The 23773-nt window shown below is 37.7% G+C and overlaps 2 protein-coding genes across 2 annotated transcripts in view; both read left to right on the forward strand.

Annotated features, from left to right (window-relative positions):
* LOC123550411 (T-cell immunomodulatory protein-like) overlaps positions 1-7576 on the forward strand; it is a 41979-nt gene extending 34403 nt beyond the window's left edge. The window contains exons 13-16 of the mRNA XM_053546896.1: positions 1098-1176; positions 5739-5857; positions 7114-7196; positions 7543-7576. Coding sequence (XP_053402871.1) covers positions 1098-1176; positions 5739-5857; positions 7114-7196; positions 7543-7576 — 315 coding nt within the window. The remainder of the gene's footprint in view (positions 1-1097; positions 1177-5738; positions 5858-7113; positions 7197-7542) is intronic.
* Positions 7577-8334: 758 nt separating this feature from the next.
* On the forward strand, positions 8335-21901 carry LOC123548605 (uncharacterized). Its single transcript, XM_053546897.1, has 6 exons — positions 8335-8963; positions 10041-10199; positions 10803-11114; positions 11767-11857; positions 16068-19207; positions 21659-21901. Exons 1-6 carry the CDS (start codon positions 8403-8405, stop codon positions 21899-21901), a joined length of 4506 nt encoding a protein of 1501 aa, XP_053402872.1. The 5' UTR covers positions 8335-8402.
* Positions 21902-23773: the final 1872 nt, after the last annotated feature.

Raw genomic sequence — 23773 nt, forward strand, 5'->3', positions numbered from 1 at the left:
ACTCTCCCTGTTGAGCTAAGCGGGAGAGCTACCTGAGGATGAAGTTCTCTTGACTGTTAGTATTGTGACTTCAGATGAAATTTTTTGACTGATAGTATTGTGACTTCAGGTGAAATTTCTTGACTGTTAACATTGTGACTTGAGATGAAATTTCTTGACTGTTAGTATTGTGACTTGAGATGAAATTTCTTGACTGTTAGTATTGTGACTTCAGGTGAAATTTCTTGACTGTTAGTATTGTGACTTGAGATGAAATTTCTTGACTGTTAGTATAGTAACTTGAGATGAAATTTCTTGACTGTTAGTATTGTGACTTGAGATGAAATTTCTTGACTGTTAGTATTGTGACTTGAGATGAAATTTCTTGACTGTTAGTATTGTGACTTGAGATGAAATTCTCTTGACTGTTAGTATTGTGACTTGAGATGAAATTCTCTTGACTGTTAGTATTGTGACTTGAGATGAAATTCTCTTGACTGTTAGTATTGTGACTTGAGATGAAATTCTGTAGACTAGTAGTATTGTGCCTTGAGATGAAACTTTCTTTACTGTTGGTATTGTGAATTGAGATGAAATTCTCAATCTCTAGACTAGTAGTATTATGACTTGAGATGAAATTCTCTAGACAGGTAGTATTGTGCCTTGTGATTAAGTTCTCTAGACTGGCAGTCCTGTGCTTTGTGATTAAGTTCTCTAGACTGGCAGGCTTGTGCCTTGTGATTAAGTTCTCTAGACTGGTAGTCTTGTGATTAAGATCTCTAGACTGGCAGTCTTTTGCTTTTCCAGCTATGTTCACCACCCATCAAGCTGGCTTTGGGAAGGTTGATGGTTCACCCATGTGTCTTTCTATTTCCAAAATAATGCCTGAATGGGCTCTTGGAAGTTTTCCTCTGCCATGAAAAGCTGGAATGTTGCCATATCACAAAAAAAAAATTCAGTATGACTTAAAATGGAACAAAACAAATAAAACATTAACATTTCAATCCTAAGCTGTCCCAGATTTTACATATATTAACAAAATAGATTGAAATTATATAACTTGTATGATAAAAAGAATATATGCTCTGGAAATGACCATATGTCATTTTCCTTTTCAGCCTTATGGAGTAAATCAGCCAGGACCAGTGGTTAGATATAAAACAACAGATCTAAGTGGAGATCCACAACATAAAATTGGTACAACCAGATTATATCTTTTATTATATCTTTTTAGCTCACCTGTCACATAGTGACAAGGTGAGCTTTTGTGATCACCCTTCGTCCGTTGTCAGTCCGTGCGTCTCGTGCGTGCATCAGTGCGTCAACAATTTCTTGTCTGCACGATAGTGGTTTCATTTAAGATTTGATTTTTACCAAACTTGCAACTTGTATCACCATAAAATCTCGGTTCCTTTCTTGAACTGGCCAGATCCCATAACAGGTTCCAGAGTTATGGCCCCTGAAAGGGCCAAAATTAGCTATTTTGACCTTGTCTGCACAATAGCAGCTTTATTTGTAATTTGACTTTTACCAAACTGGCACAAAACTTGTATCACCATAAGATCTTGGCTCCTTTCTTGAACTGGTCAGATTCCATTATGGGTTCCAGAGTTATGGCCCCTGAAAGGGCCAGAATTAGCAATTTTGACCTTGTCTGCACAATAGAGGCTTCATTTATTATTTTATTTTAACCAAACTTGCACACAACTTGTATCACTATATGATCTTGGTTCCTTTCTTGAACTGGCCAGATTCCATTATGGGTTCCAGAGTGATGGCCCCTGAAAGGGCCAGAATTAGTTATTTTGACCTTGTCTGCACAATAGCAGCTTCATTTATGATTTGAATTTAATCAAACTTGCACAAAACTTGTGTCACCATAAGATCTAGGTTCTTTTCTTGAACCAGCCAGATCCCATAATGGATTCCAGAGTTATGGCCCCTTAAAGGTCCAAAATTGGCTATTTTGGCTTTTGCAGCCATATAGAGACTTCATTTATGGTTTTATTTTATACAAACTTCCAAAATATCTTCAACAACAATAAATCTTGGATTCCATGACAAATCAGATCCATTCGTAGGTTCCAGAGTTATTTTATATCTGATTACCTCCCCTGATTGTAATCAAAATGGATTTATATCAGTAAGTACTTATAGGACTTATTTGAAATCTCATTATTGTCATTAGTTGGACCGAGTTAATGAGGGTAGATAACTATGGACTGATTTTATGTCAAATTACCTCCCTTTATTTCAAATTAAAATGGGTATATCTCCGTAACTAATGAAGATACTGATCTGAAATTTCATTTATGTCAACAGATTTATTTGGCAGATCCTTCTTTTGTTAACTTACAGTCAATTTTTTTTAGCTTACCTGTCACAAAGTGACAAGGTGAGCTTTTGTGATCGCACGGTGTCCGTCGTCTGTGCGTGCGTCCGTAAACTTTTGCTTGTGACCACTCTAGAGGTCACATTTTTCATGGGATCTTTATGAAAGTTGGTCAGAATGTTCATCTTGATGATATCTAGGTCAAGTTTGAAACTGGGTCACGTGCCGTCAAAAACTAGGTCAGTAGGTCTAAAAATAGAAAAACCTTGTGACTTCTCTAGAGGCCATATATTTCACAAGATCTTTATGAAAATTGGTCAGAATGTTCACTTTGATGATATCTAGGTCAAGTTCGAAACTGGGTCACGTGCCTTCAAAAACTAGGTCAGTAGGTCAAATAATAGAAAAACCTTGTGACCTCTCTAGAGGCCATATTTTTCATGGGATCTGTATGAAAGTTGGTCTGAATGTTCATCTTGATGATATCTAGGTCAAGTTCAAAAGTGGGTCACGTGCCATCAAAAACTAGGTCAGTAGGTCAAATAATAGAAAAACCTTGTGACCTCTCTAAAGGCCATATTTTTTATAGGATCTGTATGAAAATTGGTCTGAATGTTCATCTTGATGATATCTAGGTCAAGTTCGAAACAGGGTCATGTGCGGTCAAAAACTAGGTCAGTAGGTCTAAAAATAGAAAAACCTTGTGACCTCTCTAGAGGCCATACTTGTGAATGGATCTCCATAACAATTGGTCAAAATGTTCACCTTGATGATATCTAGGTCAAGTTTGAAACTGGGTCATGTGCCATAAAAAACTAGGTCAGTAGGTCAAATAATGAAAAAACGTTGTGACCTCTCTAGAGGCCATATTTTTCCTGGGATCTGTATGAAAGTTGGTCTGAATGTTTATCTTGATATATAGGTCAAGTTCGAAACTGGGTCAACTGCGATCAAAAACTAGGTCAGTAGGTCTTGAAATAGAAAAACCTTGTGACCTCTCTAGAGGCCATACCCTTAAATGGATCTTCATGAAAATTGGTCAGAATGTTCACCTTGATGATATCTAGGTCAAGTTTGAAACTGGGTCACGTGCCTTAAAAAAGTAGGTCAGTAGGTCAAATAGAAAAACCGTGTGACCTCTCCAGAGGCCATACTTTCCATGGGATCTTTATGAAAGTTGGTCTGAATGTTCATCTTGATGATATCTATGTCAAGTTCGAAACTGGGTCAACTGCGGTCAAAAACTAGGTCAGTAGGTCTAAAATTATTAAAATCTTTTGACCTCTCTAGAGGCCATATTTTTCAATGGATCTTCATGAAAATCGATCTGAATGTTCACCTTGATGATATCTAGGTCAGTTTCGAAACTGGGTCACATGTGATCAAAAACTAGGCCAGTAGGTATAAAAAAAGAAAAACCTTGTGACCTCTCTAGAGGCCATATTTTTCATGAGATCTTCATGAAAATTAGTGAGAATGTTCACCTTGATGATATCTAGGTCAAGTTCAAAACAGGGTCACGTACCTTCGAAAACTAGGTCAATAGGTCAAATAATAGAAAAACCTTGTGACCTCTCTAGAGACCATATTTTTCAATGGATCTTCATGAAAATTGGTCAGAATTTTTGTCTTGATAATATCTAGGCCAGGTTCAAAACTGGGTCACATGAGCTCAAAAACTAGGTCACTATGTCAAAAAATAGAAAAAACGACGTCATACTCAAAACTGGGTCATGTGGGAAGAGGTGAGCGATTCAGGACCATCATGGTCCTCTTGTTTAATTACTTCCCATTTACGTTACTATAAATAGCTTGTTTTTAGTAACTTTTTTATTATTGGCCGTAGAGAAAAACCGAGACCACTTTTCTGTGGTACAACATGGATGGTTCCTCCAATTTTTAGGTGTATTTTGACATATCTGTACCTTGTAAGATTTTTTTCTTTTTGGTTTAATTTCTTCCCTTTGTTGTTCCTGTCCTTTGGACTTAGATATTTTTTCTGATGACCTTCTTGTCCTCAAGTGCTATGATAACAGGTGAGCGATATAGGGCCATCATGGCCCTCTTGTTATTTGTTTTTTTCAGTGTTAGGTAGGAATATCTTTGACAGGGTGACACCAGATGTAATATATATGAAAATGTAAGATCTGTTGCTGAAGAGTAACAGATACATGTATTTAAATTCAAAACAAACAAATTTTCTTCCTGCTTTATATCTTCAGTGGTTTTTAACAAAACTTTATCCATTTTGATATTTATCTATGTTTGTTTTACTGTAAACATTCTGTATACCTGTATTTGTATTATTACACTAATTAGTGTCTTAACAGACTGGTATACATTTTCATTTGTGAACAATCATAGCCAGTGTCATTGCATTCTCATATATCAGAGGTTCGGCAAAATCCGTAAATGAACTTCTGATTTATGTCTTTTGTTTAACTGGTTAGCATGCACATAGTTCATTACTGCTGGAAGTGGTTTCAGTCAATTTTTCGCCATTTAGGCATTTAAACAACATCTTAGCAAAATACTTGCTCACAATGAGCTAGGATGATACTGCCTGCAATAAAGATTTATTTCTCTAATCGGATGTATAGAGATTTACATCAAGAAATTAAAATACTCCTTGTAATTCCATTTCAGTATTGAAAAGAGGGGGCCTCCATGGCCGAGTGGTTAAGGTCGCTGATTCAAATCACTTGCCCCTCATTGATGTGGAGTTGAGGCTCACTCGGGGCATTGAAATCATCATGAGAGGAAGCCATTCTGCTGGTTTTCAGAAGGTCGGTGGTTCTATCAATGTGCCTGCTCATGTGAAATAATGCACAGAAGGGGCACTTGGGGTCTTCCTCCTCCACCACAGCTTGAAAGTTGCCATATGACCTATAATTATGTCGGTGCAACGATAAACCCAACAAAATAAATAAATGAAAAGGACATGGTCATGTTTTTCATGGTCAGTATTGATTGGTTGAACAAGATTTGTAGCGAAATGTCTTTGACTGGTTGAAACTTTTTACCTGTAATGTAACCAAACTAAATATATTAGAGAAATGTGTCAGAGGTTCTAGGAAACCATTGTAAACATCTGGTATGGGGGAATGTTGTCATTAGGAAATGGCTGCAGTTTACTTAAGGTGTCACCTGCGTCAAGATTTTTGATCTTATTTGACCACAGTAACTTTCTCAAAGTATAGGCAAATGCTTTGGCAAGAAGATAAGAAAAAAGCTTTTAAGATATAATGGAGTTATATATTTCAGACTGGCGACAATTTTACTATATTTCTACGTGTTGAAGATTGGCAGATAGATGTACATGTATATACCATTTCACAGTGTATTTCCATTTCAGCATTCCACTTTTTCCAATCAGCTTATATGCCATTACAGTTACCTTATACAGTTCTATGTTTTTCTGTTTCAGCATTCCAGTTATCTCAGTCAGCCTATATGCCGTTACAGTTACCATACTCAGTTTTTGGCTTAGGACAGACTCCAAACTTTGTAGATACTTTACAGGTTGGGATACCAACAAATACTTCTGTAAGTTCAAAGATATAAAACAACTAGCTAGAACCTCATTGGTCAGCTCTGTGATCAGTCTCTTACTGCTGTTTTATCATACATATTTAATTTAGCAGTTACAAATGACTTATATCATTATTTGCAGTGTTGGGACTGACTGGAATGCAGTAACCAACTGCCCGCCTGTAGTTGCACTTACATATTTCAAACATATTTTGTCAGATCATTAGAGATCATCAGGGTCACCTTGAGCATCGAAATGAATTTTTGTTTATCACTCATTATTTCATTTGTCACCATTTTTATGAAATGGCTACGAAGGAGGGTATGCATTTTCTTTGAACATCTCTTTTTTAGCTCACCTGAGCACAAAGTGCTCAAGGTGAGCTTTTGTGATCGCCCTGTGCCCGTCGTCATTCGTCCGTCGTCAACATTTAGACTGTTAACACTCTAGAGGTCACAATTTTGACCTAATCTTAATTAAACTTGGTCAGAATGTTACCCTCAATAAAATCTTGAACGAGTTCGATATTGGGTCATCTGGGGTCAAAAACTAGGTCACCAGGTCAAATCAAAGGAAAAGCTTGTTAACACTCTAGAGGTCACAATTTTGGCCCAATCTTAATGAAACTTGGTCAGAATGTTACCCTCAATAAAATCTTGGACGAGTTCGATATTGGATCATCTGAGGTCAAAAACTAGGTCACCAGGTCAGATCAAAGGAAAAGCTTGTTAACACTATAGAGGTCACAATTTTGGCCCAATCTTAATGAAACTTGGTCAGAATATTACCCTCAATAAAATCTTGGAGAGTTTGATATTGGGTCATCTGGGGTCAAAAACTAAGTCACCAGGTCAGATCAAAGGAAAAGCTTAACACTGTAGAGGTCACATTTATGACTATGTCTTCATAAAACTTCATCAGAATGTTAATCTTGATGATCTCAAGGTCCAGTTTGAATCTGGGTCATGTAGGGTCAAAAACTAGATCACTGGGTCAAATCAAAGGAAAAGCTAGTTAACACTTTAGAGGCTACATTTATGACCATATCTTAATGAAACTTGGTCAGAATGTTGATCTTGATGATCTTTAAGTCAATAGGTCAGGGGAGTGATACAGGGCCTTCATGGCCCTCTTGTTTTTGTTGGATTTGCCAAACTTTTACTATTGTTTTCAAGAATTTGTTAAACTTCTTGTTTAGCATTGGCATCATGGTTACAGTTTACATTTCTCAGCTCAGTATTAAATCTTTGACTTTTGTTTACATTTTCAGGAAAAGCTTACCAGAGACTGGACATCTGTTATACCTAACTCACAGCTTCTGATAATACCATATCCTATCAATGATCCATCTAGGTAAGTTCTCAAGACTGTAAACTTGTCTTATATCCAGGTTCCATATAGATATTTGAATAGTGAGAGCTACTCTACGCACCTCATGTCGGGTGTCACACCTATTTTTGCTATAAAAGGCGGTAAAGTTACCTCAGTTGCAATTGCATGTATAGGACTGAATCTTCATATCAAGCTTCTCAGCCATCAAACCTACTGAAATAATAAGTTTAGATAAGTCTTACTTGAAATAATTGTTAACTCTAAACTTTTTATTCGACTTAGAAAATTTGGTTTAGGTCTTGCATGTAACTAGCTGTCAGTATAATCAGGTTGTATCTGTGTAATGCTTACATATGTTTGGTTGAAGGGTCAGCCAAGGCGTAGTCATCAAAACTACTTAGATATCCAAGTAACATGACTCTTTGATTGGATTTATGAGGAACTATTGATCTTTTTTAACTCAGAAAATTTGATTTAACTTTCCATGCAACTGACTGTGGAGGTGTTTCACAACAATGCTACACTAGACTTTGTTGTCAAACTTTATTAACATAACTAAGTCAGTTCAAATTTTGGCTCTTTTACATACAACAGTGTCATTTCACAGTGATAATTTCTTTCAAATGATGGAGCTTACTGTTTTAAGGCAGTACAAGTTATTTTTCTCATACAAATTGGCCAGGGGGCAGTGGATAGAAATAGGTTTATCCTTGTCTGTTTTCTAAGTTTGTCACCATTTGTGCTAACTTATAATGGCTGTTTCAGTATCCACAAACTATTTCAACATTTTGTTATATACAATGCTTTGTTAAAAAATGGATCTTTTACGGGAACATAACGGTAATCTTAGATTTTAGCGTAGACAGTAAGCGCGGAGAGTAATTTCCCTTTAACAAAATGGCGAATTTGTTTTGGTTAAAGTCGATACCTTCGTGTCGGGGCTGGTCCCAGGGGTAAAAAAAAACGCATTATCTATGGTATTTTGCGGCAGCATTAAAACAAATATACTGGACCTATCGCGGTTCGTACATTTCTGGTTCTTTTTCTTTCTTTTTGATAATCTAGAAATTAATTTATTATGGCCTGGTAAAATGGTGCAGAATAAAAATCAGTATACAGTAGAAAAGCTTTTAAGGCATAAAAGGTTAAATGTTTTTCTTTAATACTTTAGGGAAATACACCGAAAACGAAAGTTGGATAATAGGAAGTAATATAGAAGGCTATGCAATGAGTCATCAAAAAGAGTTAGAGAAAAGGAAATATAGAAACTGGGTGAGAGGCGGACTGGCGTATAAATATCTTACAGAAGGTATAAAAGAATTTGCTGATGATGTGGTTCATGAAGAGCATAACAGAATTCTTCAAGTTGCCAACAACATATCTGGACGTACTTGTAACCAATGTTGTATTAGAAACCTGCGACCATTGCATACTTGTAAAAATGATCATGCCGGCAGAAACAAATGTCCATGGGGTCAGAACAACTGTAACTGTCTCTTTACCAAAAAGCAGAGATGTCCTAATAAAATATGTGACGTTATTTTAGAAGAAATTCTGAAAAGTCATGGATCGACGCCACCTACACCAAACTGGAAAAATACAGAAATACAGAAATGGTGTTCAGCTCCATGGGAGATCGCTAAATGTTTCATCAATGCGCCGGGATATTCTGACAAGTCTACAGCAGACGATATTGACATTCCAGGGTTACTTCATGTTTTCATCAACAATAGAAGTCACATGGAACACTTGACAGACAAAATAGATAGGAACGGCATATTAAAAAAGGTACATTAAGTCTACTCAGTTTTCTTTTTAATATTATTTTGCAGAGCTAGTGCTATAGGTGGAATAAGGATTGTTGCACATTTCAATCCAAGTCTGCAATGACTTTCCTGTGTTGCGTATTTGTTTGTAACATGACTAGGTCTGATTTCAAATCCTGAACATGACTTTAGTTTCAAATTCTAATCATGACTTTAGTATCAAAGTCTGATCATGACTTTAGTTTCACATTCTGATCATGACTTTAGTTTCACATTCTGACCATGACTTTAGTCGCAAAGTCGGACATGACATTAGTCTCAAAGTCGGACCATGGCTTTTGTCTCACAGTCTGACCATGATTTTAGTCTCACAGTCCGACAATGAATTTAGTTTAACAATCTGACCATGACTTTAGTCTCGCAGTCAGACAATGACTTTAGTCTCACAGCCAGAGCATGACTTATGTTTCACAGTCTAATCATGACTTGGTCTACCAGTATATTGCTCCGCTTGGCGGAACTCTTGTTTTCCAGTCTTTTCAAGACTAATTTTACAGTCTGTTCATGACTAGTTTCACATCCTGATCATGACTAAAATTTCACAGACTGACCATTATTATAATTTCACAGTCTGATCATGGCTAGTTTCACAGCCAAATCCTGACTGCAGTGTCACAGCCTGGTCATTACTGTAGTTCCACAGCTTACCTATGACTTTAGATTCACAAGTTGATCACGATTAAGGTCACAGCTTGATACTATATTTACTTTCACAACCTGATCATATATTTAGTTTTACTGCTTGATCTTGATTTTACCTTCACAGCCTGTTCATGTCTTCCATGTTACTTTCATGTTACATACTAATCGTTTAATTCCATGTTACAGCCTGGTCATAATTTGGCTGCTTTCTAGCCTGAATTTAATTGTTACTCTCTGATCAGAATTTGTTGTTAAACTTAAAGCCTGATCAGAATTTTAATGCGTGGCGCTTAACGAGTCATTCGATGTGAATTCATAGATACTGATTATTTATTTGTTATCAATAATACTGTAACTAACCAAATGTTCATCACTGATTTCTTTGTTTTATCTTCAGGTTCTTCAAAGAAGAAATGACATATTCCATTCACCTACCATGGAAATGGAAGACTCCAAGTTGAATGAATGCATAGATGACATCATAACAATTCTTGAGGATGAGAAAGAACTGAAAGCAAGACAGGATGCCCAAAAAGCAGTCTGTAAACTTAAAGAAGTAAGAAAATGTACAAGTAGAGATACATCTGACTGATTAAAATATAAATCATATATTATAACATGGCTCGATTTGATTTCCGGTTAAACAAAGAAGGAAATCAAGCTCTGTTTATTCTGCGATAAACAACGGTTGACGCGCGGACCGGTAAGAAAGCATTATGACGTCAAATATGACGTCAAACTGCCGCATGACTTCCGATACATTACTGCTCGGGTAAATGAAGTCCAGCATAATATTCATTAAAATATACCAATGAGCATGTCAGAATGAAAACAATCAAGGCCTTCTTGTGATTTATCGTCTAATATACAACGGTTCAGATGCTTCAGTATTTCAGTATTTAACCAATCAGGCTATTGCCCTTGTGGTTCAATTCCTACGCATCTGAACTCTGAACCGTGGTATATTAGACGATAAACCACTCGAAGGCCTAGATTATTTGTTAAATAAAACGACTTCAAGTGAAAAGGCCTTTTATTAAAAAAATGAATGATTTAGAGTATATAACATACTATTCGTATAAAATGTATCTTTTACAATTCTCTTGCGTTTACTTTGCTTCGAAATTTTAAATAATAATGAGCCATGTAATTCTGACAGTTAAAGCAAGAGAGTTTTATCATTACTACACACAACGAGGCGGAAGTGTGCAGAGACGCTCTTGCCTCCATTACCAAGAAGTCAGAGGAACTGAAACAAACGATCCAAGACGCAAAAGATGACATTGATAAGAAACAAACAGGTGCTACTACAGCCATAGATGATAAAATGCAAACAGCTCTTCAAAGCGCTTTGGAAGCTTTGGCAAACCATACCGATATCCAAACACTCAAACAAGCGATAGACGTATTGAATAAAAGAGTAAATGATCTCGAGTTAGACAACTCTGCTTTCAGACAGGAAATAAAACAGGTATTTAATAAACATTTACATGTTTAAATACCATAACGTTAATAGGTTTTGACTTTTAATGTTAATTGCTAAATATTAATGGTCCTTGATACTTTATAATTGGAAGATATTAACATTAAGAATTTGGGATAAGATAAATGTACTAAAATCAAATATTTCAAACATCAGTCCTGTTTCGAATGCCTGATGATTAAAAAAATATCATGTTATTTATGAAGCTAAAATCTTGATATTTACGATACTTAAGCTTGTCTTTTATTGATTTTCCTACCAAAGGTTCGCATTTGGAAGGACACGCACATTTCATAATACGTTAAACACTTCAAAATACTCTTGTTAGCATAAGTAGAATATAAAATGTAGATTTCCCAGAAGCACAGAGCACCCTAAACACAGCCATAGAGTCATGCATCGCAAAGTAGGCCCAAAACAAAAAGAAGCTGTAACTGAAAAATATTATAGACTCCAGTAACAAGTACATTTTAATTATATGCAAAATACAGAAAATATGCAAAATACAGAAAAAAGTGGGGGTATGGATGGTGTTTTGGTATCTTTACACTGCTAACATTAATAATCTTCTTATAATTTCAAAAGAAAATATGTATCCAAAACATAATTAAGACGATTCCAGTTTGTTTAATATTTTCAGCGTCTTGTTGAAATACAGAATAACATTGACAAACTGGAAGCTGCAAGAGATCAAAGTAGGAAAATGCTGAAGTATGTGGAGGAAAAACAAGGTAAACATTAAGTCCACTGATATACTGCATATAATGGTGTTTTTGTTCAGGCTGAGCTGTTAGTATAGGTGGATGATCCGGCGGCCATCGTCCAGCGCCATAAATAGCTTCTCTTGTGAAACTATTGATCCGAATTACACCAAACTTGGTATATATCTTATGCTTATGGAGGGACACTCGGGCTAAAAATAGAAATAAAATATTTTAACGACCCCAATCTGCTGATGAACCACTTGATGTTTCTTCACCAAAATTGGTCTCTAGCACTTTTGCATTGTCCTCTCTCGAATTTTTAGTGGTTCCACTGGCTCCTTTTTAATAGGCTCCCCATAGCTTAAAATAAAAACAAACCTTGAAACGACTTCATATCAATTACTTCATATATCTTGAAACTTGGTCTATAGCATCCTTTTATAGACCTCTATCACATCTGTTCAAATTATTTCGCCTGGCATCTTCAAGAAGCCGCAAGAGCTAAATCAAATATCTAAAAGACGACTTCTACTCATGAATCACATAAGAAATATTCACTAAGTTGTTCTGTGGCATCCTTGTGTGAACCTCTCCTGATTTTGTTCAAATGGTCCCAGTCGGTTTCTTGTAGGGGTTGGCAGAGCTAAACATAGAACAAATGGCAACGTCTTCTTCTCGTGAACCACTTGATAAATCTTTACCAAACTTCGTCTGTATCAACAATGTATTGATCTTTATTAGGTATGTTAAATGGACTTTTTCTTTCTATGCCGCGAGAGCTAAACAATGAGAGAAAAGAAAAACATTTAAACGAATCCTTTACATGAAGCACTGAAAACATCTTCATCAAAGTTTAGCTTTTTATACGCCCGTTTGAAAACCGGGACGTATTATGGGAACGCCCCTGGCGGGCGGATGGGCGGGCGGCGTCCACAGACCTTGTCCGGAGCATATCTTCTTCATGCATGGAGGGATTTTGATGAAACTTGACACAATTGTTCACCATTATGAGACGGAGTGTCATGCGCAAGAACCAGGTCCCCAGATCTAAGGTCAAGGTCAAACTTAGAGGTCAAAGGTCAAATTCAAGAATGACTTTGTCCGGAGCATATCTTCTTCGTGCATGGAAGGATTTTAATGTAGCATGGCACAATTGTTCACCATCATGAGGCAGAGTGTCATGCACAGCCCTAGCTCTAAGTCAAGGTCACACTTAGAGGTCAAATGATACAAAAATGAAAATTATGTCCGGAGCATTTCTTCTTCATGCATGGAGGGATTTTGATATAACTTGGCATAAATGTTCACCACCACGAGGTGGAGGGTCAAGCGCAAGAACCAGGTCCCTAGTTCTTAGGTAAAGGTCACACTTAGAGGTCAAAGGATACAAGAATGAAAACTTTGTCCGGAGCATTTCTTCTTCATGCACGGAGGGATTTTAATGAAACCTGGCACAAATGTTCACCTCCACAAGACGGAGTGTCATGTGCAAGAACCAGGACACTAGGTCTAAGGTCAATGTCACACTTAGATGCCAAAGGTCAGATACAAGAATGACTTTGTCCGGAGCATTTCTTCTTCATGCATAGTGGGATTTTGATGTAACTTGGCACAATTGTACACCATCATGAGACGGAGTGTCATGCGCAGGTCCCTTCTTTAGAATCACTCCCTTTGTTGTTACTATAAATAGCTTATATTGTAACTTTTTCATTACTAGTCGTAGGGAAAAATCAAGATCACTTTTCTGTAGTACAACATGCATGTCACATCCAATTCTGAGATGTATTTTGACCTATCTCTTCCTAGTGATTTTTATGTGGACTTACAATTTTTTTTGGATTTTTTTTCTTTTTTTTTAAATATTAACTTCCCTTTCTTGTAACTATAGATAACTTACATTGTAACTTTTTTATAAATGACCGTAGGGAAAAACCAAGACCACCTTTCTGTGGTACAACATAGATGTTACTTTCAAATTTTAGGTGTATTTTAAGGTATCTCTACCTGGTAAGGAGTTTTTTTTGTGGATTAAGAAAAACAAAAAAATTACAATAATTACTAAAAATAACATTGTAAACAACCACAGAATTAAAATTCCATTTGCAAATACAGGTGCTAGTGTAAAGAAATTTGCTGTGACGGGCGTATATTGTTACATTCTGGCACTCTTGTTTATTCTTATTAACCAAATGACGGATCTTTACTATTTAAATTCCTCTCATAAGTTTACTTGAATTGTTTTGCTTGGCTTCTTTAAGGAGCCGCCCGAGCTAAGAAATAGAAAAATATTTAAAAGAGGGCCGCCAAAGCTAAAAATGAAAAAAAAACACTTTACGTGACTTCTTTTTCCTAAGCTACATAAAAAATGGATCTTCGCCAAACTCGGGCAGAAGCAAGGTCAAAAGGTCAAGGTCCTCCTCCGGTGGACGACTGACCTGTATCGAGCAATATTTATGTCATTTTGGGAAACGGATATGCAGTTTTCCATCAGATAATTCCAGTGGAAATGGTTTTGCACCAATTGTAGATTTTTATACGCCCAAAGGGACGTATTATGTTATACCCCGGTGTCCGTCTGTCTGTCCGTCCGTTAGCAATTCGTGTCTGCTCTGTAACTCTTAAACCCCTTGATGGATTTCAAAGAAACATGAAACAAATGTTCACTAAACCGAGACGACGTGCAGAGTGCATGTGTTGGATGTCTCGCTTCAAGGTCAATGTCATACTTACGGGTCAAAGGTCATTTCAGTTTGTTTCGTGTCCGCTCTGTAACTCTTGAACCCACTGAAGGATTTCAAAAAAACTTGGCACAAATGTTCACCACACCGAGACAACGTGCAAAGCGCATGTTTCGGATGACTCGTTTCAAGGTCAAGGTCACACTTAGAGGTCAAAGGTCATATACGACTTTGCTTTGTGTATATTGCTCTGCATTGCATTGCTCTTGTTTTTATTTGGCAGATCCCTTTCTTGTTCACTTACAATGAAAATGTTTAAATTACTTCTCTTTTTTGTTACTTAAAATAGCTTATTTTGAAACATTTTTATTATTGGCCGGAGGGAAAAACCGAAAACACTTTTCTGTGGTACAACATGAATGGTACCTCCAATTTTAGGTGTAAGTTGACATACCTGTACCTGGTAAGGTTTTTTTGCGGACTTAGATTTTTTTTGGAATTTCTTCCCTTTGTTGTTCCTGTCCTTTGGGCTTCAACAGTCAAGTTCTTTAAATTTTGCTCCCATCCTCTGATGTAACCCTTCGGGCGTATATTGTCCCGTTTGGCGGAGCTCTTTTTTGTATTGCTTTGGGAGAGCTTTTTGAGCTTTTCTTCAGATACGCAGACAGATTCGTGTAATGCTTTTAACAAAACATTATGCTGTCATCTGGATGATATTTGTTCCAGTGGTTCGTACTGTTTTCACGGAGAGCTTCAGCTAAATGAAGTTCACTTTTCGAACTCTATTGCATGTATTCCACTCACCCTGGCGTCATTGTTGGCGTCGACGTTGGCGTCACACTTGGGTTAATGTTTTGCATGCGAGTACATATGTCTATCATTTAAAGGCATATAGCTTTGAAACTTATTTTTCCTTTTTTTTAGGTCAATTTCAACCTCACTAGGTCAAGTCCAATAACTCTGAGATGTATTTTGGCAAAATTATGCCCCCTTTTGGACTTAGAAAATCCTGGTTAAAGTTTTAACGCAAGTTACAATCTCCAAAACTAATGCAGATATTTAATTGAAACTTCACATGCGTCTTCAAGGTTATGAAACTAGGTGATAGCATCAAGTCACATAACTCTGACATGCATTTTGGCCAAATTATGCCCCCTTTTGGACTTACAAAATCCTGGTTAAGATTTTGCATGCAAGTACGTAGCTATAAGGCATAAAGCTTTGAAACTATTTTTTTCTTTTTCCAGGTCAATAACCAACCTCATTGGGTCAAGTCCCATAACTCGGACATGTAATTTGGCCAAATTATTCCCCCTTTGGACGTTATCAATATGTTACTAATAAATTCAGCAGTGCTAACGTCATCATAAACTACAAGGACATTTTACCAAATTTTACATTCGTTCTTTCAATTTGGTTTATTATTTAACACTTTTATTAATCGTTTTATTTCTCGAGGTCACAAACAACATGACGATTATTATTTTTCGGTTCTCCATACAAATCATAAGTAATGAAAATCTTACCGACTACTTTGTCTTTCTTTCTTTTTTCAGGACTGCAGAAAAAATTGGTGGAACTGTACCAGAATCATTACGTAGGCACATCATTTTCACCTCTTGAACTACAAGAAAACAATATAGATATAAAAGAAGTTTATGTACCTCCAAAAATGGTAGTGGAAGAGAAAATAAACGGATCAAATCTGTCAGAAAAGTCACCAAATAAGCCAAATATCAGAACTCTTACTGGATATCGAGACATGCTACATACAAATGGTCAAAAACACAAACAAATCTACATTGTAGGTGATGTTGGGACAGGAAAAAGCACCTTTTGTAAAATGATGATTCAAAATTGGTGCTCGGCAGTAACTGAAGAGAGTCCTACATCTGCTTACAATGGCAAGCCTAAAGACCTTAGCAAGACTACAATTAGTGAAAAAAATGTCGACCGTATCGACGACAAGGATGAACACCCTGGCAGCAGCGAATATGCTAACCATGTCAGTTTCAGCGATAATGTTCCCGTCAGTGACAAGTATGCCGATCCTGTAAGCGACAAGCCAATCAGCGACAGGTATGTTGTCCCTGTCATTTACAGTAATGTAGTTCTCGTCAGCGACAAGCATTCCTACCATGTTAGCAACAAGTACAACGACCCTGCTAACAAAAAAAGTAATGTCCATATAAGCGACATGTATGACGACTCTGTCAGCAATAAGAAAGGCGACCTTGTAAGCGGCAAGTGTGACGACTCTGTTAGCGATAAAAATGGCGACCTTGTAAGCGGCAAGTGTGACGACTCTGATAGCGGTAAGAATGGCGACCTCGGAAGTGGCAAGTGTGACGACTCTGTTAGCGATAAGAAAGGCGACCTTGTAACCGGCAAGTGTGATTACTCTGTGAGCGATAAGAATGGCGACCTTGGAAGCGGCAAGTGTGACGACTCTGTTAGCGATAAGAATGGCGACCTTGTAAGCGGCAAGTGTGACGATTCCGTCAACGATAAGAATGAAGACCTTAAAAGCGGTAAGTGTGACGACTCTGTTAGCGATAGTGACAAGGATGACATCACTGTCAGCTACTATGATGACCACTCTGTCAACGACTATGATGAAGGCTCCGTCACCAGCGATGATGACGACTCTGTCACCGACGATGATGATGGCGTTATGTCAAGTGAATTTTGGTCTTCACCTATAAACAATCAAAATATTAACGAATTGAGAAATTTTAATTTTCTTTTCTTTGTGCCTTTACAGAGAATGTCTGAACTAAGCGATATTACTGAAATGATAAAAGCTATTGTCACAGCAGCTGATCTTGCATCTCATGACGTGATAGACAGTATACTTGAGCAAGAATCTGAACGTTGTCTCGTCCTTCTAGATGCCTTGGATGAATGGACTCCCCCAAGAAAAATATGTATTTTACCACATGTCAGTTATGGTTTGCCAGGACGAGACAGAGCAAAGCAGTCAACGGTCATAACACTTTCTCGACCGTCTGCTAGAGGAATTCTCAGCATGAATTCCTCGGAATATGACCAAAAAGTAGAATTATTAGGAATTAAAAAAAGATCTGTTGAATGTTTCATTGAAAAGTACTTGTCAAAATTCAACAAAGAAGGTATTTTGGGGGAATTCATGACGAAAATACAAACGTCCGAACTAGAACATCTCGAGAAAACACCCCTGCTGTTGCAACAACTCGTTTGGCTATACTGCACCGGAAATAAAATTGGGGAATCTGTTTGCGATGCATACAGTCACATTATCAATATCATGCTTGGCTGGTTACAGAACAAAGAAGAGGAAAAAGACAATGTAGAAGATCACGTTTGCCATACAAGTCAAGATAACGACATGGAGTTACCTGGACTTTTACAGACATTTCCTAGATGTGAAGCAAACAAACGACTTCTCCTTCCGTTAGCTAGAGTTGCCTTTGAAGCGTTGACTTCAGAAATTGGGTCAGGCACATTCAGTCGATCATATCTGCAAAAGAAAGGCGTTTCAAAAGGTTGTACGTCTACACTCATTAAGTTAGGTATTCTGGTGGAAGAGAATTGCTTTGACCCGACAAAAGAGAACACGAGGTTGGAATTCATCCACATATCGTATCTTGAGTTTTTCGCCGCTGTACATGTGTCCAGTCAATATAACAAAGATCAGTGTTTAAAAGAGCAAACGAATATTTTCGAAGACCTATTTCAAAATTGTAAATCAGCTACCGACATACTACAGTTATCTAACGTTGTTAAAATGATATGTGGATTATCTCCATACTTAATATCAGAACTGTCAAAAATGATTTCAGATATTGTATCTGAGGAAGAAAGAATGAGAACACATAGAAAGTCCGTGCCAGATTGGTGGGACAGTCCAAACAAAGAACTTAGTCAGATTCAGCGTCTTATGTTCGACTGTCTGTGCGAGGGAGATTCAGATGATCAACCAATGATCAGTCTGTGTGATGTTTTCATAAAGTACAATACAAAGAAGTCCTTTCTACAAAGGATAATACCGGAGAATGTGTTATATCTTCAGGCATGGGGGATGATAGATGTAGAAGTATGGAAGTGGATTGTACGGCTGAAAAGACTTCAGTATCTGTACATTTATAAAAGTACGTTACAGCATAGTGAAATGGCATCGTTATCCTCATTTATACAAGAAGCACCTTTAAGATGTCTTTCATTGTTCGATGTAGATTGCATTGAATTTGGTTGTAAAGGTCATACGATTGATCTTTCTAAACATGAAAAGCTTCAGAAACTTACAGTGTTTAACCAAGTGAAAATTTCTAACATTAATACTAAACATCTTGAAATATTACATTTGGGTCCATCCAATACATTAGATATCGATCTTCTGTTAAATGCCAGCAGTCTGACGGAACTTCACTTTGGACCTTACTTTCCTAGATTATTATACAACAAACAAATGGATTCCGTGGTACATACCTTACATCAGTTACGGAAACTCAGTTTGAAGAGGTTATATATTGATACCAATGCTCTCACTGTTACACCTGAGATGAGAAACCTTGAACACATTGAACTATACGAAGTCATTATGAGCCTGGAAATATGGCGTACATTCGTTGATAGTCTGCTTACTCTTCAACAATCTCTATCTGTATCTATGGATGGTTTTGTATTGGGTAAAATATACCACGATAAATTTGACTATGTAAGACAGAATAAAATGTTAGAAGTGACTGGAGATAGCCGGTTTTTTTTTAAATTTAGGACAAGGAAATAATTGTAACTAGCTCAGCATTATCACACCTGGAAATACTGAGAACTGAACGTGAAAACTTTACATTATTTCTGCAGGAAAGTGAAAACATTACATTGCCGCCTGAAAGTGAATACATTACATTAGTTCTGACTAAAAGTGGAAAATTACATCATTTTTTATACATTACCTTATCTCTAACCGAAAGTTCATACATTACGTTATTTCTAACTGAAAATTAATACATTATGTTAGTTCTGACTGAAAATGAAAGCATTATGTTATTTCTGACTGAAAACTGTACTCGCATGATGATCGATAGGGAACAGATAATTATTCATTATCAGGAACATCGTCACCCTTCGTCATCATCATGAATCATCATCTTTCATCATTATATTATTTATTGTCAGGATCACCATTCAGCATCATTGTTCATCATCAACACTTTATTATTGATTATCCTTTTTCATCACTATCCTTAGCGTCAACATTCAACAGCATCACCAGTTTTCGTAAACATTTATCATCATCAGTTTTCATAATTATTCTTTATCATCTTTCATCACTTATCATTCTTCATCATACATTATTATCGTTCATCATCATCTTTTTTCCTCATTCATCTTAATTCATCACCGTTATTCATTATCGTATTCATCATCAATATCTTTCATCAGTATCAATCAGAATCCGCAACAACATCGGTCGTTATCAACAACATTTATTATTATTATACTTGATCATTTTTCATCATCCCGATCAACATATAAACAGTTATTCATCATCATCATTATTGTCAAAATCACCAATTCTTCGTCAGCTATTTATCAGCACAATTCTTTCACTTCGTAATAAAAGTGTTCGGTATAGAATAAACAGTGTCAATAGTTGATTGATGAATTTCAGAAAAAATTACAGCGTCACTTATGTAATATTTGTTGACAAATAAGCTATAGAATGAGATCTGATATTTGCATGCAGAAAGTCATAATGAACAAGGCGACCTTCTACAGTCAAAAACTGTAAGTTCCCTTAAGAAGTTTGTTCTTACAAAACATACTTAATGCACACCACGTTATTTAGCGGCGGCATAGAGGATAATTCCGGATATGACGGGCAGACTGATGCTGAAATATGTTCAAAGTTTTCCTGAAATATTTAATGTGGTTTCAAAAAAGTTGTCTAGACAACATTCATTTATTTCAGATTCCAATGGCTTATAACTCCGTTAATGCCACGGTGTCGACGATCTTTTTTCAAAAGCGCGGAGCTCTACGATTTATTGCATAAATTTTGTATTACTACGTTTTCCTACGCTTTCTTACGCTCTCGGTACATTTTGTTACTACCTGTAGCGTTTTGCTACGAAACCAACACGATTTTGGTCAAGATCTGCCACGATTTTCAATGACCGCGCATGAAACACTGGGGAGGGTATCCTATGACCGCGCAGGAACAATCGGGCGGTATTCTATGACCGCGCACGAACAATAGGAGCCTCGGAGGCGAGGTTATCACGTTACGCGGAAAAACCTATGACATCACAATCGAGATGTCGGACGGGTCAATGCTCTAGAACAATGGGGAGCCGCACCCAACATTCCAAACTAACAATAGCGACTAGGTGAGTCGATAGCTATCGTCAAGACAATTCAGAAAATATATACTTTTACGGATCTTTCTAGTACCGTTCTTGAGCTATTGGGATTTAAAGCGAAAACATTCATGCGTTACCACCCTGGTTTTCTCTTTCGTTATTGTAGGGAACCTAGGCATGTAGGATATCTAACGAAAGGTCTCGATGAGAACTATTCGAGGACCACGTCTAATCGAGTCTAAAATCACTCACGCGAAAAAATCACTTTGGACTCCGAGGGCGGGTTCGAACCTTGAAGATATCCACTGATCTGTTACATTTTATTGTGCGCGAAACGTATTAGACGCCACCGCCACCACCACCACCACCGCCGCCGCCGCCGCCACCACCACCACCACAGCCACCACCACCACCACAGCCACCACCACCACCACCACAGCCACCACCACCGTGGTCACCACCACCACCACTACCACCACCACTACAGCCACCATCACCACCACCACCACAGCCACAGCCACCACTACCACCACCACCACAGCTTCTACCACCACCACCACAGCCACCACCACCACCACAGCCACCACAACCACAGCCACCACCACCTCCACCACCACAGCCACCACCACCACCACCACCACCACAGCCACCAGCACTTCCGTCACAAACATGAGTTTTATCTCACGCTTACGTCTAGGAATATCATTTCGCATCACGCTATAAATTATTTGACATACATAGACACCGCTCATTCGTGAGTTGGAATTTGAAGGAATAACATGAACAGGTGTCCTGATTGTCAGCGAGACTTTTCTAGAAGAGACGCTATGTTAAAACACCGCAAAAACAAACACGGGGAAATAATCAACCCTTATCCTCAACAGCAGCAAGGTTTTGGGGCCTATCAGCAGCAGAAGCCACAGCAGCAGCAGCAGCAGTCACAGCAGATGAAAATACCACCCCACCAGGATTATCTGCTACGCCGCTGCTACAAGAAGGTCACGGAAATACGTCGGACATGTTTTTTCAACATCCATTTACTATGATGGTTTCGGGTCCAACGGCTTGCGGGAAGACAACGTTGGTCAAGGAATTGTTACGAAATAATGAAGCTAAAATCGGTCCTAGGATACAGATAATTGTTTGGCTGTACAAGAGATGGCAACCGCTTTATTCGGTAATTCAAAGGACAGTGCTTCCTAGAGTAGAGTTATTTCAAAGCATTCCGACCGATTTGTCCGATGATGACTTTTTCGACCCTAGAATAAATAACTTACTCATTTTAGACGACTTATTCTCAGAAGCTGGCAAGGATAAACGAATCACAGATTTGTTTACGGAAGGGTCCCATCATCGGTCGCTGTCAGTCATTTCCATTAACCAAAATTTATACGGGAATAAAGACCCTACACAAAGGCGCAATTGTCACTATATAGCGCTTTTTAACAATCCTGTGGATAAACAGTCTGTGTTGACATTGGCCCGACAAATGTATCCGAACAAAACGGACGTATTAATGAAAGCCGTCGAAAAAGCTACGAAAGATCCGTACGGATATCTTATGGTAGACCTGAAACCATTAACGGCAGAAAACGACCGATTAAAATATGATATAAGGCGGAAGGTGGGAATCTCTTCTACGGATAAAACTGAGATGTCCAAGCCCGCGACAAACTTTAATAATGAGTCGACCAATCATGGTCAAGCATCACCACAAACGGCTATAAGAGAGTATGATGAGGTCGGTCCCTATCATTCCTTAGTGGGAAGTCCACCCACGCACATCGAAGAACAGTCACTTGACAAAATGGCTAACAAAGCAGAAGCTTGCTTCGACTGTGGACTCCTTTTCGAGAATCCTTATGACGTACAGAGGCACGTAAAAAGTGGTTGGTGCTCTGCGTACAATGAGCCACCGTCTAAACGTGCCAGAATGGACGAAACGAGTGACAGCGAGTTGGACGATAATGTCGAGTACAATCAGGGGTATATTTCGCTGAGGAAAAGGGCTAAAGTATGTACCCGCGATAAATATGACAAACTCTATGATCAGTTTATACAAAATAGGGAAGACCAAGAGGAGGCTCGAGAAATGGCGGAAGATAGACTTCAACCGCAACTCAAACGCAAATTTTTCGTATTATACGAACAATTATTGTATTCTTTCATCCTTCCCCTTCGAACCAGCGCATTACATTAAGAAGATATTGGAGGATATCAATTCCCTGAAACAAAAGGGATTGTCCACTGTCTCAGCAGTAAAACGTTCATTAAGGAAGCATAAATCAGAATTTAGAGATTTGTTAGAGGTGGAAGAGCCTGAGGATGAAACGGAAATAGAGAGCGGGGAAAGCGATGATGAATCGGAAGAAGAAGGAGAGTAAATGGACTCTGAGAACATCCGAGTAATCAAATCTTATAACCGATAAAAGTAGGTATAAGTCTTAACAGTAATCATAATACTCTAGAAAGTTGGAGTGAGTGGATCGAATTTATTGACCGATAAAGTCAACATGATGAGTAACATATACATATATTTACAAAGTGACGAAAGCGATGCCTATTTTTGCCATTTCAAAATACGATTGAATGAGCCTTTATATTTAGAAGGCATATGGAAAGTGGCTTTAATCGAGTTTCATGCTAGGGAAAAAGTGAAATCGAAATCTAGTAATGGGCTTTACGTATATTCAGATATTTGTGATGAAAGTATCGTGAAAGGCACAGCTCGTCCTTTGCTGCGACGACTTGAGAAAAACAAGACAAGTGGGTGGGAATACACACTTGACGCTCCTTACTACCTACCTGTGAGAACCAAAGAAATTCGGGAATTGGAAATACACATAAAGCAGGAAGATGACACAAACGCGCCGCATTTAGTGAAACCTGTACGCCTGACACTTCATTTGAAACGATAT

The sequence above is a fragment of the Mercenaria mercenaria genome, chromosome 6 (assembly GCF_021730395.1).
Source record: "Mercenaria mercenaria strain notata chromosome 6, MADL_Memer_1, whole genome shotgun sequence".
Taxonomy (NCBI): Eukaryota; Metazoa; Mollusca; class Bivalvia; order Venerida; family Veneridae; genus Mercenaria; species Mercenaria mercenaria.